The sequence below is a fragment of the Athene cunicularia genome (assembly GCF_003259725.1).
Source record: "Athene cunicularia isolate RWA chromosome 2 unlocalized genomic scaffold, athCun1 chr2_part1, whole genome shotgun sequence".
Taxonomy (NCBI): Eukaryota; Metazoa; Chordata; class Aves; order Strigiformes; family Strigidae; genus Athene; species Athene cunicularia.
Window position 1 is genome coordinate 102,587,839 of NW_020799095.1, and position 16,338 is coordinate 102,604,176.

The window sequence follows — 16,338 nt, forward strand, 5'->3', positions numbered from 1 at the left end:
AAAATACTACTGCTGTCAGAGGAAGGAGGAGATCCTTCTGGTTTTGTACTGGTTTTCTGACTTCTCTTTCTTTACATTTTGGTAGACATCCACCAGAGAGGCTCTGAATAACAAAAGTATCAAGCCATTGTTGAACGCATTTAACCAGATTCCTGGGAGGTAGGTAAATGTTGCTTGGTTTTAAAAGGTGCCTATTCAGATAATTTTTATTAATCTTGTCCTTAGTATTTGTTATTAACTGATGTGGAATGTTTGCATTTGCAGTGAAAATGAAAAGAAGTGTACCTTGGATCAAGCATTTAGAGTTATTGTAGAAGAAGAAATAGTAAGTACTTTAAACTGCTACAGTTTATCTCTTACTAAAACTCAAATTTCTATTTTTAAGTTAATATATTAATTTAACAGCAACTTACTTTAGTATAAGGAAATACTGTTTATTAAAAGCATGAATTGTGTAGAAGTTACATGATTAAGATTGAATATAGATGATAGATTGGTAGGTAGGATAGCATGGCAGTATTTTACAGATAGCACACTGTAGTGAAAGGTGTTGATTTAGCCTTTTCCAGCATGTAATGCTTATGAAAGTCTGCCACGTCTTAAAAATTCTAGTTCATAAATATGCGTTATTCTACAATTATAAGAGTGGGGTGGAGTGGGTTATCTGGTACTAGCATATAACAAAGCTGCCTGTCGACTGAGAAGAATGATAAAAAGAATTGAATAATCTTCTTGTTGGTGTTACTTGAATGCTGAATGTAGGATGTTAATTTTCAGGTGTAAATGACTGTCTATGCAGTAGGCATTACAGAGTCTTTAATGGCTGGAAGCAGTCAAAGACATCTTGCACATTCAGTAAAATCTTTCTATAGTTAACTAACAGGTCTGATTTAATAGATTGATTGACGTTTTGGGAAGCTGAACATCCATATTTGTTTTAAACTTGCCTACTTGGAAACAAGAATTTTAGTTTTGTTAGACATACCTAAGTTAGAATAGAGAAGTTTAACACTGTTTTGTTTGTTTAGATAAATAAAGCTCCATGTGAAAATCTCCTGGCAATTATTTCTCTTGCTATTAATGGAGTTACAGAAGGTGAGCATCTTTCTTTCAAGTCTCTTGGCCGTTTTAGGGACCATTCAGGGGAATTTTAAAATCTTTTTTTTTTTTTCCTGAGTCATCTAATATGTGGCCCTTATGCTAGTGGTTATTGTGTGTTTCACAACAGGAATGAAGTATATTATAATTAATTGAATTTTTTTTTTTTTTGTAATGGAGAAAGATGCGTGGTTTTGGTTGCAACATAAATAGCATTTTCTATCTTTGTCTACCACTTTAAAACACTTCAAGTGTCGCATCATCATTTCCGAGAGGCAGAGAGGTTAAATGATTTGTAGGTTTTTCTGTCAGTTGATGGCAGAGCCAGAATTAACTTCTGAATATCTGTGCTCCTGTCCCAGTAGTGACCTGTCAGCACACACTATTTTGTAGATACTTGAATCTGCTTCTGTAACTGTCTTGTGTGTCAGAAATCAGTGTGCCGATCTCCTTAGGAGGCTTTCATGCTCTTCCCTTTGTTTATTTGTTCACATTACGCATCAAATATTTGTATGTTTTAGTAAGTATAGGTCAACTACATATGTGTTTTATGAACTGTAGAATAACAAGACCTGTGATTGTGGAGGAACACAAGTACTACCAAACTACAGAGCATGGGTGGACAGAATTGGAGCTCTGCTTTAGTGGTGCTTTACTTGAGGAAAACCCTCTCAGACTTCATGGGTGTGTGTAGTATAATAACTGGGTTTAGAAGTCTGAGAGTTCACCTGCAGTCTGCAAGGAGACGGGATGTTGTTTCAGACTTTGAGGGTTTTGGAACAGTTATTGCTTATTTGTTTTACACTGGCGCAGAGCTCTTGTAAAGCTCATCTGCACATGTGTATATATATAAATAGCTTGAATGGAAGTTAACACTTTAGCCCAAGATTTTTGTCAGGATTTGTAGGAAACCAGGAGAAAATTTAAAAATTTTTTTTAAATGTAATGTCCCTCAACTGCCATGCACCTTTATTGCATTTCAGTTCAAATTTGCTGAATAAAGTGTTCCCTGTTCCTCAGGTATCTGCACTGCATCAACCCCTTTTGTGCTTCTGGGGGATGTTCTGGATTGCCTGCCTTTGGATCAGTGTGACAAAATTTTCACTTTTGTGGAGAAGAATGTTGCTACATGGAAATCGGTAGGTATTTTTCCAAAATGTGATACAGTTGTGCCAAAGTTTCTGTCTACTTGAGCCATTTTTACAGTTTTTGACTGTATTTGTATCTGTTTGCATTGCAGTAGTAGCACTGAGTGCATTTTGTTTTGAGGCTTAAAAATGTCCGGGCAGCAGAGGTCAAAATAATAAAATTATAATTTTAATGTTTTATTTCTAACTTCTTTCTCTACAGTATACAATGTTTGTCATGTTTAGAAACTGGAAATTTAACTTCCAATGCAAAATCTGTATGTGTAACTTCTCTCTTGACTTACTATTCGGTTTCTTCCTCAGCTACAGGAGATTCCTCCATCTCCAGTTTGCAGGGAAAGAAGTCTTCTTGGTCACTTCCTTAATGAACTTTCCATTACAGAACTGTAGCAATGGTGAATACATTGCCCTAAAATATTTTTGCTCTTGAGGAGCAGTCAGTGCTTTGAGGCCTCTGGGGTGGTTTTGTGCTCTTTGCTGTGTCATGGTGCTGTAGCAGAAGAGCTCCTGTGACAGGCTGCTAGCTTCCTGCACTGTGAGTGCTGTTAATTAAAGAGGGAGTTCAGGGTTTCAGGCAGAAGTCTGAACTGCCAGCATTTTATTTCAAGATTATAAGAAATCTTTGATCCCATTGTCCTTGGTTTGCTCTTTGTCAATAGTACCACGAACACAAGTGTCAGCAACTCTACAGGTAACACCAGAAAAGCATTCCAGTTTCTCTGTTTTCCTGACCAGGACTGTCTCCTGTAAGCATTCATTCAGAATGTTCTATTTCAGATAACATTGCGTCCCCTGATACATTCACACACTGTTCCTTATCACTAATTCAAACATCTATTAGTTTCCTTCTCTTGATGCCAAATTACCAGTACTGTGAATGCTCTAAATGTTCTGTGCGTGGCTCTTTGCTTATGTGTATAAACAATGCATGGAATAATAAAGGCAATGAGTGATAAAATTAGTGTGTTCCAGGAAAAATAGTGAATGCTGGTTTCACAGTTTGTTGTCACAAATGGGTTTTCTGTGTGGAGGTTGGATTTAAATGTTGTGTTTTATGCTTTTTTGGAATTTGTGGGACTGCTTATTTTCATGTTGCCTTTTTGTGAAACCTGTCTCTTATTTAAGGGAAAAAAATTCGGAGTTAGCAGTAGGAATGACTCTTAGTCATGGCTTGCGATTCAATTAAAATCTGCTCAGGAAGGTTTTGTGATCTCTTAATGATATAAATACCTTTACTCTGTTTCAGAATACATTTTACTCTGCAGGGAAAAATTACTTGCTACGAATGTGCAATGGTGAGTTTTAGTTTTTCAGGGGAATGGTGGGAAATTCTAGAACTCCCTCTCTCAGCAAATGAAAGTGGGTTTAATAATTTGATCTACATTCACATGTGTTCAGTAAGGAATAAAAGGCAGATTGCTCTTAGCAGACGTTCATGAGTCTTGCTGATGAATGTAGAAGTCATTCTGATCTTAGGGAAGTCTCTTCATCAGTGGAGGTTGTTGTAGAAAACATCTGAGAAATAATTTATTCCTCAGCAATGACAAGGCCCATATCAGAGGCTGTATATTTGAGTAGGATTCGTTTGAACTTATTTTTTATTGCTGTTGAAGGTGTTAAGAGACTTGGTAAAATGCATTTGGAAAGAATGTGGCTGGTCTGAGGAAATTATATTTAAATGTACAAATCTTAGTGTCCTGTCATTAGCTCTGTAGGTTATGTAATTAACAAGTCTTTTTCTAGTGTGTGAGAAATTGACAGAGGGATAAATATTAATATTCTTTACCTTTGCAATATTTAGACCTCCTAAGAAGATTATCTAAGTCACAAAACACAGTCTTTTGTGGAAGAATTCAACTGTTCTTGGCTAGATTATTTCCACTTTCAGAAAAGTCAGGTGAGATTTTTTTGCATTTCGTCAAACTTAACATCTAACAAAGATTAAATATGCTGAATCTTTTAAGTTTATGATGGCTGCAGACCAAACTCAGTTGGAGAAAATCACTTTACTCTTGTTTCTTAGTTCTTGTCTCTAGCCTTGATATACTATAAGTGGCTTTCACTTGTGATTTCAGACACAAGTTTTGAATGCTGTTTATGATAATTTAATATCTGCATCTTGTAAAAGACTGACTGAATGAACAGACTTATGAACTTCACAGCTTCTAAGACTAGCCCTTTGTTTTTCACAGGACTTAACTTGCAGAGTCAGTTTAACCTGGAAAATGTCACCGTTTTCAATACCAACGAACATGAGAGCACTCTAGGACAAAAGGTGAAAATTCCTATGTCATTCTTCACAAATTCTGTAGTAAACATGTTAGATTGTTTGCAGAAAAAGTGTTTTACTGTGCTTAATATTTTGAAATGTATTTTCATAATTTGGTTGTCCCTCTTCCAGACTAAGCTGCTGATTCTGGAAATGGGCATGTTAGCTGGTACATTAAATTGTGCACACTTTGACTAGAAAAATATTAATTTGATTGTGAGGGACAGGTGCTGTCACTTACTGTACTAAGTTCTCCCCACAGTGTACAGTGGATAGAGCTGTTCCTTCAGCTTTTTTCAAGAGAATCTGGCTACCATTGCAAAGTGTAGTAGGGTGTTAAGACAGAAATTTGTTGTGTGTTTTACTGGAGTAATACTGTAGAATTCTTTTGAATTACCAGTTTAAGCTTTCTGATATGAAATGTAATAGAATTTTTAAAATAACACTGAATACTATATACAAACTGTAATGCCATTTGTACAACTTCTAAATTATTTTTTTCCCATTAGCACACTGAGGAGAGAGAAGAAGGAATGGATGTAGAAGAAGGTGAAATGGGAGATGATGAAGCACCAACAAGTTGGTGAGCTCACAGCAATTCTAAAAGCTGAAACAAAACTTTATAAAGTGAAAGTAATGCAAAATATCCTTAAATGCTGTATTCAGAGTTCTACTTATCTCCTGCCCTCTCAGGATTAGATACAACCTAGCAGTGTCTTAGTCTGTTTAAGTGCAGTTGCCTGGAAGAGAAAGACCTCTACAGATTATATGAAAAAAAACTAAGTACCCTGGTTGAGAACTGCTGCTATTCTCTCTTTTTTGACAATTTTCCCAATTATCTTGACAAAACTTGTTCTGGTGAAATGTATTCAGGAATTCTAAGGACATGGTGTATATGCTTTTAGGAGTAAAAGCTGTGCTGCTCTGCATTCCCCAGATAGTGAAAAACTTGTAAGATCCTTTTTTATTACTATTTTTGCTTTTATGGTGGAAAAGTAACAATAGAACTGTGTGAAAAACTCTTTTAGGGACAAATTCTGAATTACAGATTTCTCTGTCAGGGCTCACCGTTGACTCATTTCACTTACAAAATGGATGATATCTTCTGAGATTGCACATTCCTGAGTGGACTCGAGTTTAATATATTGGTTTTTTATTTTTTCCCCAGTTCCATTCCAATAGATTATAATCTTTATAGAAAATTCTGGTCACTTCAAGATTATTTTAGAAATCCTGTGCAGTGCTACGAGAAGGTCTCATGGAAAACTTTTCTTAAGGTAATCTGAGTTTGTGCTTTCAACCATTCAGCCTAAGTAAAAAAACACCTTTTACATGAGTAGGAGACTGACTTCATGAGCATAGAACAGTTCAAGTGCTAATGCCATTGTAAAATAATAGTGCATGAGGAGGTGCATTTTGCTGTTTTCTGAAGTGAGCCTTTGATGGTAAACAGCATAGTAAGATGTACAGTAAATTCCTTAATAAAACTTGTGTGAGTCAATAGCAGAAAGACTTCATATATTGCAGTAATGTCAAAAGTACCTGTTTTGTGATTTATCAGCTGCGAAAAGCAGAACTTGTGGGTTTGGGGTTTTTTTCCACCCAGAAGATAAATAGTTCTTCCTACCTAGTCTTAGATCTTACTTTCAAATAGAAATATTGATCCCAGTGGTTTCTAATCTCTTTATAGAAGCAGTGACTTGAACATTACCTTTGACTTTTTCAATTTTGCTAAGTATGAATGTTGAAGACAACTTATTGCTAAGATACTGTTTCTTCACAGGTTGCCACTTGGTGTTTATTTAATAGCAGGAAGCCTGGGTTGGGTTTTTTTTTTATTTTCGTTCTCCATGTTCTGGTAATAAGTGGTAACATTTGCTCAGACATTCTGATGCAGATCTAGTTAATGAGGTCTACATTCTCAGCTTTAAAAACAAAAAACAAAAAAAAACCCCAAAAAACAACAACAAAAAAAAAACCCCAAAAAACAAACCACAAAAAATGTCCCCCAGAGAAACCAAACAAGGCAAACTGAACAAGGCCAGGCTTAAGTCATTCAAATAAAATGTTTGTTTTTCTGCATTACTGCTGAATTGATTTCAAGAGCAGCACTGAAAATTTAACTCTCACTTATGCAACATTGTATATTACTGAACAACTTAAATTGAGTTTGAATATAGTGTTATTGGCATGTGGATCTTTTTTCTTCAATCAACAAAGCAATAGTGCACTGTTCACTAGCAATTTTAAATACTCCAAATGATTAGATGTTCTGAAATGATAGATAATGCTTTCACTGTCATTTGTGGTGTTCAGAGAAGCTCTACATATTGGTTGCAAATGGGTGATTTTGACTGACTGATAGCAAGTTTACAAATTATTTTACTTGCTTGGCACCAAGTCTAGTGCTCTAACTACACTCTAAATACAATTTTTAAAATATTCAAGTGGTAAATAATTTTTGTTTTATAGTACTCAGAAGAAGTTTTGGCTGTTTTCAAAAGTTACAAGCTGGATGACACTCAGGCTTCCCGAAAAAAGTTGGAAGAACTAAAAACAGGAGGAGAACACGTATATTTTGCAAAATTCCTAACTAGTGAAAAGGTATGTGGTTTCTTTTCTCAGCATTACAGACTAGTTGAGGACAGAAGGCACCTGTGTCTAGTTCAGTCTCTCTGTTCAGAGCTTTTAGCTAGAGCAGGGTGATCAGTGCTGTGCCCAGTTGGGTTTTGAATGTCTCCACAGACAGACTCCACACTTTCTCTGGGTTATATTGTTGTTACATCCTGTTTAGTTGTTGGATTACTTTATTTCAATAGATTTATTCTATTCTTTTTTTACTTTATTCTTTGTGGATTGCCTCTGTTAATTGATGATTCAGGGACTTCTGGAATAAGAGTGCAGTAAAGCTGACATTTATTTACTGCATTTGACTTGTATTGTTACATTTAGGGAAGTTAAAAGAGAGTAAATATTTAAAGATCTGTTACTCTTTTATTGCCTTTAGAATTACATTTTCAAAACTTGTCAATGATGTGCTAACTGTATTTTCTACCTCATAATGGTCTTGTTTAAAATTTCTTTGAAAAAGATTGAGAGTTTTTAATTCTGTTAAGTCAAAAATATGGCACTCTGTTGGATCCTAAAATTGTTGTCCTCATTTTGGAATAGTACGTAACTTTACCTTTCAACGGCATGGATTAGTAGATGACAGAAAGCAAGTCTCAGTGCAGCATGAGTTTTCTCTTTCTGGGATAGAAGTGTAGGTAAATTCATCATAAGCCTTTGACCTGTGTATTGACAATGTTAAAATAACAGAGTTTAGAAGATACAAAACCAGTTGCTTAATTAACAGCCAGTAGCCAAAAGCCTTTTTCTTTAAAGAATCTTCAAATGTTCCCTTTGTATGATCTGTCATCCTGCAGCACATAGGGTAGAAACCAAGCAGTGCTATCACTGTGCAAGTGTTGATGAGAGTGAATGCTTCTGTGGTTGCCAGGAGTTCATAGGAGAAGGGAGCAAGCTCTCCTTCAGTTACTGAACTACTTTAATATTTGTTTCTCCAAATTCCTGTTCAATTCGGAGCGAATGTTGTTAAATCCAGCAGTATAAAACTAGTAAAAAATCTAAGGATACTCTTACAAGCAGTTCCTCATGTTTTTTAAAATGTTGATTCATTAGAAATTTTGATACTCTTTCCTAAATTTTGCTAGATGACAGTTTACCCATTTTAGTACTTTATAAGGTGCTGTCCTGAAAGTACAGGTGGTACTGAATAGGGTTTCTGTAATGACTTAACATATCTTGTTGTAAAAACAGTCTACATGGAGTTTATCTGAAAACATTTGTTGTTTTTTTTCACTTATGCATGTTTAGTCTCTTTAATGGGTAATTCTTTTTTGTTGTTTAGCTGATGGATTTACAGCTGAGTGACAGTAACTTCCGCCGTCACATCTTGTTGCAGTACCTAATACTCTTTCAGTATCTAAAGGGACAAGTCAAATTCAAAAGGTAACATGGAAATAATTTGTGTTTTGGAGATGGGGAGCTATGAACTTGGAGATAAACCAAAATATTTTAAAAGTTTGTCTACTTGTTCTAAGGTTCTTGTGAAACTTGCAGAACCTTGGATTGGGAAATATGGGATGTGTCTGAAATTTTTACAGCAGGAAAGTGAAGGTGTCATTCTTGCCTTTCTCTGCTCCTCTCTGCCTGACTCTTTGCCCTCCCTTGCTGTGTCTCTGGTGTTCATTAGATTCACTCAAACTTGTGTAGTTTACCAAACCAGCAAAAAACTAGTCTGCTCATGTTTGCAAAGTTAGTTTTCTGCCAAATTGGTGAGTTGAGTGGGGGCTCAGAAGTAGAAGCCAATAAAGCTTGCTTAAGGTGGGTGCCAGCCATGAGAGAGTTTGACAGCTTCGAGTTGTTAGACCAATGCAAACTACTTTTATGTGGCATCATTTTGAATCTGTATTGACTTTGTGATGTGGCATTGGTTGCTGGTTTGTATTTTCCTACTGTGCTACAGATTACTGTCTAAAATAGCAAGAAATAACAATTGTGAATATTGATTTTATAAATTAATGGGACAGAACAAAACGTTGTCATCCTCTACTCTCTAATGTTATGCTGAAGAAAATCCTACCTCTCTGTTCATTCCTGTGCCCTTGACTGTCTGTGTACATAATGCTTAACATTTAAGGCATGTCTCTTTCACCTGCAATATACTGCTTTTTATAAACAGATCTCAGAGAACTTTGCAAACTAGATTAGGGTCATTATCCTTGTTCTATAGATTATTTACCAAGGCAGTCTGTTGGCAGAGAAGGAATAAAATTCAAGTCTTCTAAATTGCAGTTCAGTCCTTTAGAGGTGGTAGGCAGTCATTTCAATGACAGTTTATTAGTGTTTGTTAAAAGCACTCATCTATCAGTGGTCAAGGATGGTATGTCATATAAATGGTGTAGCGTAACACTTGGTGCAGTTGTAAAATACTACTAATTATTCCCTTCCTTAAAAAAGATGAGCTTTTTTAATATCCTGTCAACTAAGAGAAGCTAGTTCTAAAAGTCTTTTTTTGTCTTACTGACTTAGCGGTTATCATGTTTATTTGCTATTTAAGCTACCTAGTGCTTCATAAAAGTTGATTGGTGTTATATTGCTTTTGAACATGGTAAATGGAATGTTAATGGTTATGCTTCAAATGGGTTCTTCTTGAAACAGTGAAAATTATTAGATTCTCATCTGATTTTTAATGTGTTTAAAAAACCCAACAAGTTCCAGTCTCTTTGGGAATGAAGTGAGCCATGATAGATTTATTTGTGTGTTCTTTTTTTTTTCCACTCCTACTTACCATTGCATTATAATTCTAGATATACCAAGCAACTTGTTTAATGACTTCAGGTTATGCTATACAGAATATATGTTTTGAGATATTTGAGACCTGTGTTCTGTATACAGTTGGTAGATTGTTTCTTTTGCTATGGTTTACATACAGCACTGCTTTGGCTGGGGTTAGAAGTTTGGTTTTTTTCAGTAAGTCTTTTCATTAAGCCCATTTTCTGTGCTTTGGTGTGATCTTGAATCATGCAAATTAACTCCCTATTGGATGAAGCTAAACCTGAAAATATATTCCACAAACACATCTAATTAACTTCACAAACTAATGAGTGGTCAGTCCATGGGACCAAACCAGAGCACATTCAAGCTGCTTTCTTTGGATCCCCTCTTAACAACCCTCAGAAAGTATGTATTGTAAATGTGTCCTCAGCACTGTTTTGATGTATAGTAAACTCTTCAAATTTTTCTTTAAAAAAGTGATCTGATTTAATGACAATCTTTTTATTGGGTTTTTGTTTTATTTCCATTCCAGTTCAAACTATGTTCTAACGGATGAACAGTCTCTTTGGATTGAAGATACTACAAAAGCGGTTTACCAGGTTGGTATAGTAGATACTTCTATAAAAATTACATGGAAAAATATTTATCATATGATATTGTATCAGTGACCTTCAAAGCAGTAACCACCATTTTCTTTGGATTTTTTTCTATGTATTCTGCTACAAATATAATGCAAAAAGGTTTTTTTGTTTTTCTTCCTCCAATCATAGCTTCTTTCAGAAAATCCGCCAGATGGGGAAAGATTCTCGAAAATGGTAGAGGTAAGTACTTTGGTGCCTGTCTGAACAAAGTCTATATGGAGTGTAAAAAAAAAAAAAAAAAAAAAATCAGTTTAAACTAACTTTTGGAACATAGACGTCACATCTGAGAGAACTTTTATCTTACTTCAGTAAAAAAGGTCACGTAATGTCTTTTTATTTCATAGTGATATTTTTTCTGTGTTTTCATTAATGTGCTTTTCTTCCTTCTCCTGGAAAGAAATAGAAACGTGCATATACAGGGGTGTGTACACACTGGAGATGCTGGTTATTAGAAAAAAAAAAAAAAGTATTTTTAAAAAACCTTTGTCCAAGAATATAAGATGCAAGTGGAATTAAAATAAAAAAGTTGTCCTCTTGCTTTCCTTTTTTCCTTTACTTTAGATGCAAATATTTTTCTTGTTTAGAGAAGGAGAAATACAGCCTTTCCCACAGTTATTGGAGGGGAGATATACTGGGTTTGAATAAGCTAAACCAGCTGCCTAAGATTATACTGATGACCTTCAAAATAGTTGCTGAAATACAAAGTAACAAAGCTTTCTCTTTAATAGCTCTATTGAAAACTTTAGAATCAACTCTGAAGGTGATTATTACCCTAACAGTGTGCAATATTATGTTTCCCTAGCATATATTAAATACTGAAGAAAACTGGAATTCATGGAAAAATGAGGGCTGCCCAAGCTTTGTCAAAGAAAGGTAACTGTGAAGTAGAAGCTTGCTGCTGCTTATTTGAAATGGTGGTTCGGCTTCAGAATACGTACCCACAATGCGTGTGAACGTTAATGATTCACACAGCTTTGAGATTTGTATAATTGTATGTCCCTCTGTGTGTGCAAGAGGCTCCTAGATTTCTGCCAGAAGGCTTCATTATGTTAGCAAAGCAGTGGTTATGCATGTACGGAGTCTCGGGAGAGCATTCCTTGCTGTCCCATGGCACTGTTTTGTTCTCATAATACCAAGGATCCAGTGGCTGAGGAAACTAAAGCATCTTGTCTCCCCTCCTGCCTTCAGCAGACCCTAGATTGAAGAAGTTAGTGCCTGACTACCACATAGCACTTTGGATTGCCTCTTATGAAGCCTTTGGCATTATGGCTTTGGTGGGGCAGCGTACCTGGAGTTTTGTGTAACAGTTCTCTTACATACCTTATTAGGTTTGCCATGTGGAGGTGATCACTTACTTGAAAGGAAATTATGATTAAGTGTCTTTCACCATTGAAAGGTTTCCTGTGTAATTAGTTACTAACTAGTAACTTTGATTTCATGTGTCTACTTAACTATCTTAAGGTGGTGACCAAACATTCCTCTTCCACCCTTATTTATTCTGCACACAGACTATAGCCTCTTTGTGGTAAAGATCAGCAGGGTCATTATCTCTTTGCATGTTTCCTTCTATGGAGAGATCGGGTGAAGCCACCTCTTCATGACTTCGTCTGTTTGCAAAAAAGGAAGGGGGGCTGTGAGAAGAAACAAATTACTATGGGTGGGAGGGGGAAAGAAAATTTGACTTACAGGTGTTCTGTCTCCTTCTTTAGATCTCAGCCAGAGTTTCAGCTTGGGTAGGTGTTACCCTAACCTCAGTGATCTGGGATCTCCATTCTCTGATCCCATCAAATCAGGTGCACCTGGGGAAAGAGAACTTAAAATCATAGATGATCCCAGCAGCAGCGTTGATCATATTTAGTATGTGCTGCTGGAATAAATTTGATTTGCTGCTTTTTCTATATCGGGACTCTTGATAGACCTTTAAATTTGTGAGTGAATTAATTTTGGTGCCTGGCAAATCCTTTTCTTTATCCTTACTTTATCTTCTTTCTCCTCTTCTCTCCCTCTCTCCTTCCACTCCTAGAATCACAGTCCTTCTGAACACTTTCATTATGATTTAATTTGGCACCAGCTGAAGTGAAATTAATTTGTTTTGTTCTTTAAATATTACTGGTTTGATATTAAAAAGCTTTTTTTTTTTTTCCCCTTTAGACCTCCTGATTCTAAGCCAATGAGGCCTGTGAGAAAGAGGCCAGCGCCAGAGGACTTCTTAGGAAAAGGACCAAACAAAAAAATCCTTATGGGGAAGTACGTTGGATTTTTTTCATGATAGAGTTTCTAGTTTTGGTTGGTTATTTGGTTTGGGGGGTGTTTTATGGCTTTTTTTTTTTTTTTAAAAAAACCACTGACTGGTGGGGTTTTTTTGTCAGTAATTTTCAAACTTCCTCACTTTAGAACTGCCAGGAAAAAACAGCCAAGTCAGTTTCTTAAAACGTGCAGTTGCCTTCCTTTCCATATAGTCATCTCTTGTAGATCCCTTTTAAATAGTCTCTAAGTTACAGGCTGAAAATCAGTGGTTTGTACTCATTGGATCAGTTTTTATACTTTGGTCATCTTTATGGTTTTGCTTAAAATGTCATGGGTTTTAAAATAGCACCCAGTGATATTTTATCCCTGGGGCAAAGAGGTCTTGGTATGTCCTCTCCAATAAAATTCCCATATTTTCATGATATTAAGTGCTGCATTTTTCCACTTCTTTAGGAGGAATGATAGTCTTTTCATTGTAACAGTTCACCCAATCTAGATGTGGAAATTTTGACCTTGTCTTGAGCTTCAAGACCTTGTACTGAACATTTAGTAAAATGTGTCTCCTGAAGAAGGTGATAATTTTCTTTTTTTTTTTTTTAATCAAAGGAAAATAGCCTGACCTTAGCTAGTTTGGAAGAAGTTTGTTACAGTTTCTGACCGTGGATTAGCAAGAGATTATAGAAATAGCAAGTTAGGAAAATTCTGTATTAAATTTCAACATCAGATTAGATTTCTGTCACTTCTGGCAAGTCCTAATATGTATGTATCACAAAGTTTGTATGGTATGCTTTATTATAAAGGCTCTGGGGTGAGACTTTATGTAGCGTTGTTTCATGTGTCTACCTTTGAACGATGGCATGTGGAATGGCGAATGTGAAGTTTAATATGTGTTTATGCTTCTCTTTTTTCAGTGAGGAACTGACCCGCCTTTGGAATTTATGTCCCGATAACATGGAAGCTTGTAAATCTGAGAGTAGGTAGGTAAAAAATGGTACATCACCATCTAAAGCTAACTTTCAGCACACTAATTACACACAGAATTACAATTATTACAAAATTAACATAAGGAAGGTATGTAAGATCGTTTTACGTGGTATGCCATTTCACTGGATGTCTTGGGGAAAGTTGGCTGTATGAATCTGTCGTGAAATCTCCTAGTTCTCTTCACTAATGTTTATGCTGTCAGTAATTTTCATTGCTTAGTAAAGTCTAAGCAAAAAAAAACAGATGGAAACTCCCATTTTGTAGAGTGTGATTGCATAGTTAATTACCTTGTATAATAAAGGAAGATTGCCAGGTCTGGCTGAAATGAAGTTAGCATGCTGTTCGGCTGTGATTGTCAAGCAGACATGTGCTTTGAACAATGCTAGATAAGAGGAAATTGGCTAGCAGGCATTGTTTCAGTGCATACCGGATCTACTAGTGGTACAGATGCAGAAAAATACAATTACTGGTTATCCCTTCCGCTTGCACAATTGTAGGAAATACTGAAAATGTGCTTTGCTATATAACTTTCTATTTGTTAAAGACAGTGTAATCCCTTTCTGTGCAGACATGATACCTAGTATGAAAATTTGAAAAAGGAATGGGGCAGTTCCCAAAGAGAACTTTGCTAGTAGTGGCTGTAAAGGCTGTGTGCCTGGGGAGAGGTGCTTTTCTACCTGTCATCTTTTTAGATGACTGTGCTTTGGATAATATAGCAGGATTCAAATCAGATGGGTTTTTAAGATGCTGGCTTTGCTTCCAGTGGTAATACTACACTTAAAAAAACATGCATGGGGCACTGCTTTCTTGGGCAAAACACATTTTCAAACCAAAATTAAAGTCAATTTATAGACCAGTATGCTTACCCCCCAACCCAACCGATTACTGGGTTCCCTTGTAGAAGCAGATGTGTCTCTGTCAAACATTAGGTAGGAGAAATACAGATCATTATGAGCTTGTTTTTCACGATGATAATCTTGGCTCACAGTAACCTACAGCTCTTAAGTGATCTGTATTTCTTTCTTGTGGTCTTGATAGGAGCAAGCTCTGTCCTGATCAATGTGATTATTATTTCTGTTGGTTTTTTTAGGTCATGCTCCTTATGTACTGGTTTGAATACCTTTCAGAAGCAACTGCTAGCTGCTCTAAGAGCAGAAACATCAGTTGTCTTTGTAGTATGTTCCCTATGAACCATAAATATTGTCTTTTAAATCACAGAAAAGCTGAGGTTGGAAGGGACCTCTAGAGATCACCTAGTCCACCCCCTTGCTCAATGCCAGGTCAACTTGAGCAAGTTGCCTAGGACCTTCTCCAGGGCCTCTCCGAGAGTGGAAGTTTTGCAGCCTTCTTGGGTAACCTGTTCCAGTGTTTGACTACCCTCACAGAAAAGTGGGATGTTTTTCTCATGCTTAAATTGATTTTCCAGTATTACGAGCTGCTGCTTGTACTTTCACTGAGTAGCACAGAGGCTGACTCTCTTCCTTACTGCCCCTGAGCCTTACTTTTTTTCTAGGGTAACCAGTCCTAGCTCCCCAGGCTCTTCTTGGATGTGAGATGTTCCTGTCCATGCTCAGCCTTTTGCATGGACCCGTGTCTCTTGTGTTGGGTGGCCCAGAACTGGACCCAGCACTCCAGATGTATCTCACCAGTGCTGAATAGAAGAAGGGAAGGATCGTTTCCCTTGACCTGTTGGCACCCCTCTTCCTAATGAAGCCCAGGGTGCCACTGGCTGCCTTTGCCAGAAGGGTGCATTGCTGGCTCATGTTTGTGATGATGTCCACCAAGACTGTTCCTGCAAAGCTACTCCCCAGCCAGTCAACCCCTGCCATGTACTGGTGCCTGGGGTTGTTCTTCCCCAGGGGCACGACTTGTCATTTCCCTTACCTGAACTGCATGAGGCTCCCATCCACCAGTTCCCCAGGTCTGTCAAGGTCCCTCTGAATGGCAGCACAACCCTCTGGTCTATCAATCTCTCCTCCCAGTTGTACATTGTCTGCAAAGTTGCTGAGGGGGCACTCTGTCCCATTGTCAGTAAGGAAGATGCTGAATAGTGCTGGACCCAGTACCAAGCCCTGGCATATGCTAGTGACTGGCCTCCAGCTGGACTTCATGCCACTGATCACACTTCTCTGAGCCCAGGAGTTCGGATGCTTTTCAAGTCCACTTCAAATAAATTCATTTCTCCTGATATCTGTAGACTTTGGACCTGTATTGAATGTGCTTTAACTTGAAGTACTTTAAGCAAAAGATAACAGATCACCATGGGAGGTGAAATGAATGTGTTTAAGCAAGTTGGGGAGCCACTAAGATGGGATCATTAAGTACAACATTAAGCTGCCTAGTATTTTTTTCCCCCCCTCTAAAACTAGTGATCATAAATTATTGAAATTAAGGAGCAATAGTAGTTTAGCTTTCTCTGGTAGCAAATGAAATTGAAATGGGGCTGGGTGAAGAGGCCGTGTTTTACTTATCCTGTCCTGTCAAGTTGCACAAAAGTAACAATAATTTTGGATTCCTGAGCACTTGTGAGTCTTGCAAGTGGCAGCATGTTTCTAACACAGCCAATCAGTTGTTATGGATATTTTTATGAAAGTCTCATTTCCTTCTTGCC

At 36.9% G+C, this 16,338-nt stretch overlaps 1 protein-coding gene across 1 annotated transcript in view; it reads left to right on the top strand.

Moving 5' to 3' along the window:
- The window catches only part of THOC1 (THO complex 1), a 32,804-nt gene that overhangs the window by 11,555 nt on the left and 4,911 nt on the right, over positions 1 to 16,338 (top strand). The window contains exons 2-17 of the mRNA XM_026841444.1: positions 86 to 159; positions 265 to 325; positions 1,029 to 1,095; positions 2,119 to 2,237; positions 3,493 to 3,541; positions 4,048 to 4,143; positions 4,439 to 4,521; positions 5,025 to 5,098; positions 5,684 to 5,792; positions 6,988 to 7,119; positions 8,426 to 8,526; positions 10,388 to 10,454; positions 10,626 to 10,676; positions 11,299 to 11,369; positions 12,648 to 12,743; positions 13,655 to 13,720. Of these exons, the coding sequence (XP_026697245.1) occupies positions 86 to 159; positions 265 to 325; positions 1,029 to 1,095; positions 2,119 to 2,237; positions 3,493 to 3,541; positions 4,048 to 4,143; positions 4,439 to 4,521; positions 5,025 to 5,098; positions 5,684 to 5,792; positions 6,988 to 7,119; positions 8,426 to 8,526; positions 10,388 to 10,454; positions 10,626 to 10,676; positions 11,299 to 11,369; positions 12,648 to 12,743; positions 13,655 to 13,720 (1,316 nt within the window). The remainder of the gene's footprint in view (positions 1 to 85; positions 160 to 264; positions 326 to 1,028; positions 1,096 to 2,118; positions 2,238 to 3,492; positions 3,542 to 4,047; positions 4,144 to 4,438; positions 4,522 to 5,024; positions 5,099 to 5,683; positions 5,793 to 6,987; positions 7,120 to 8,425; positions 8,527 to 10,387; positions 10,455 to 10,625; positions 10,677 to 11,298; positions 11,370 to 12,647; positions 12,744 to 13,654; positions 13,721 to 16,338) is intronic.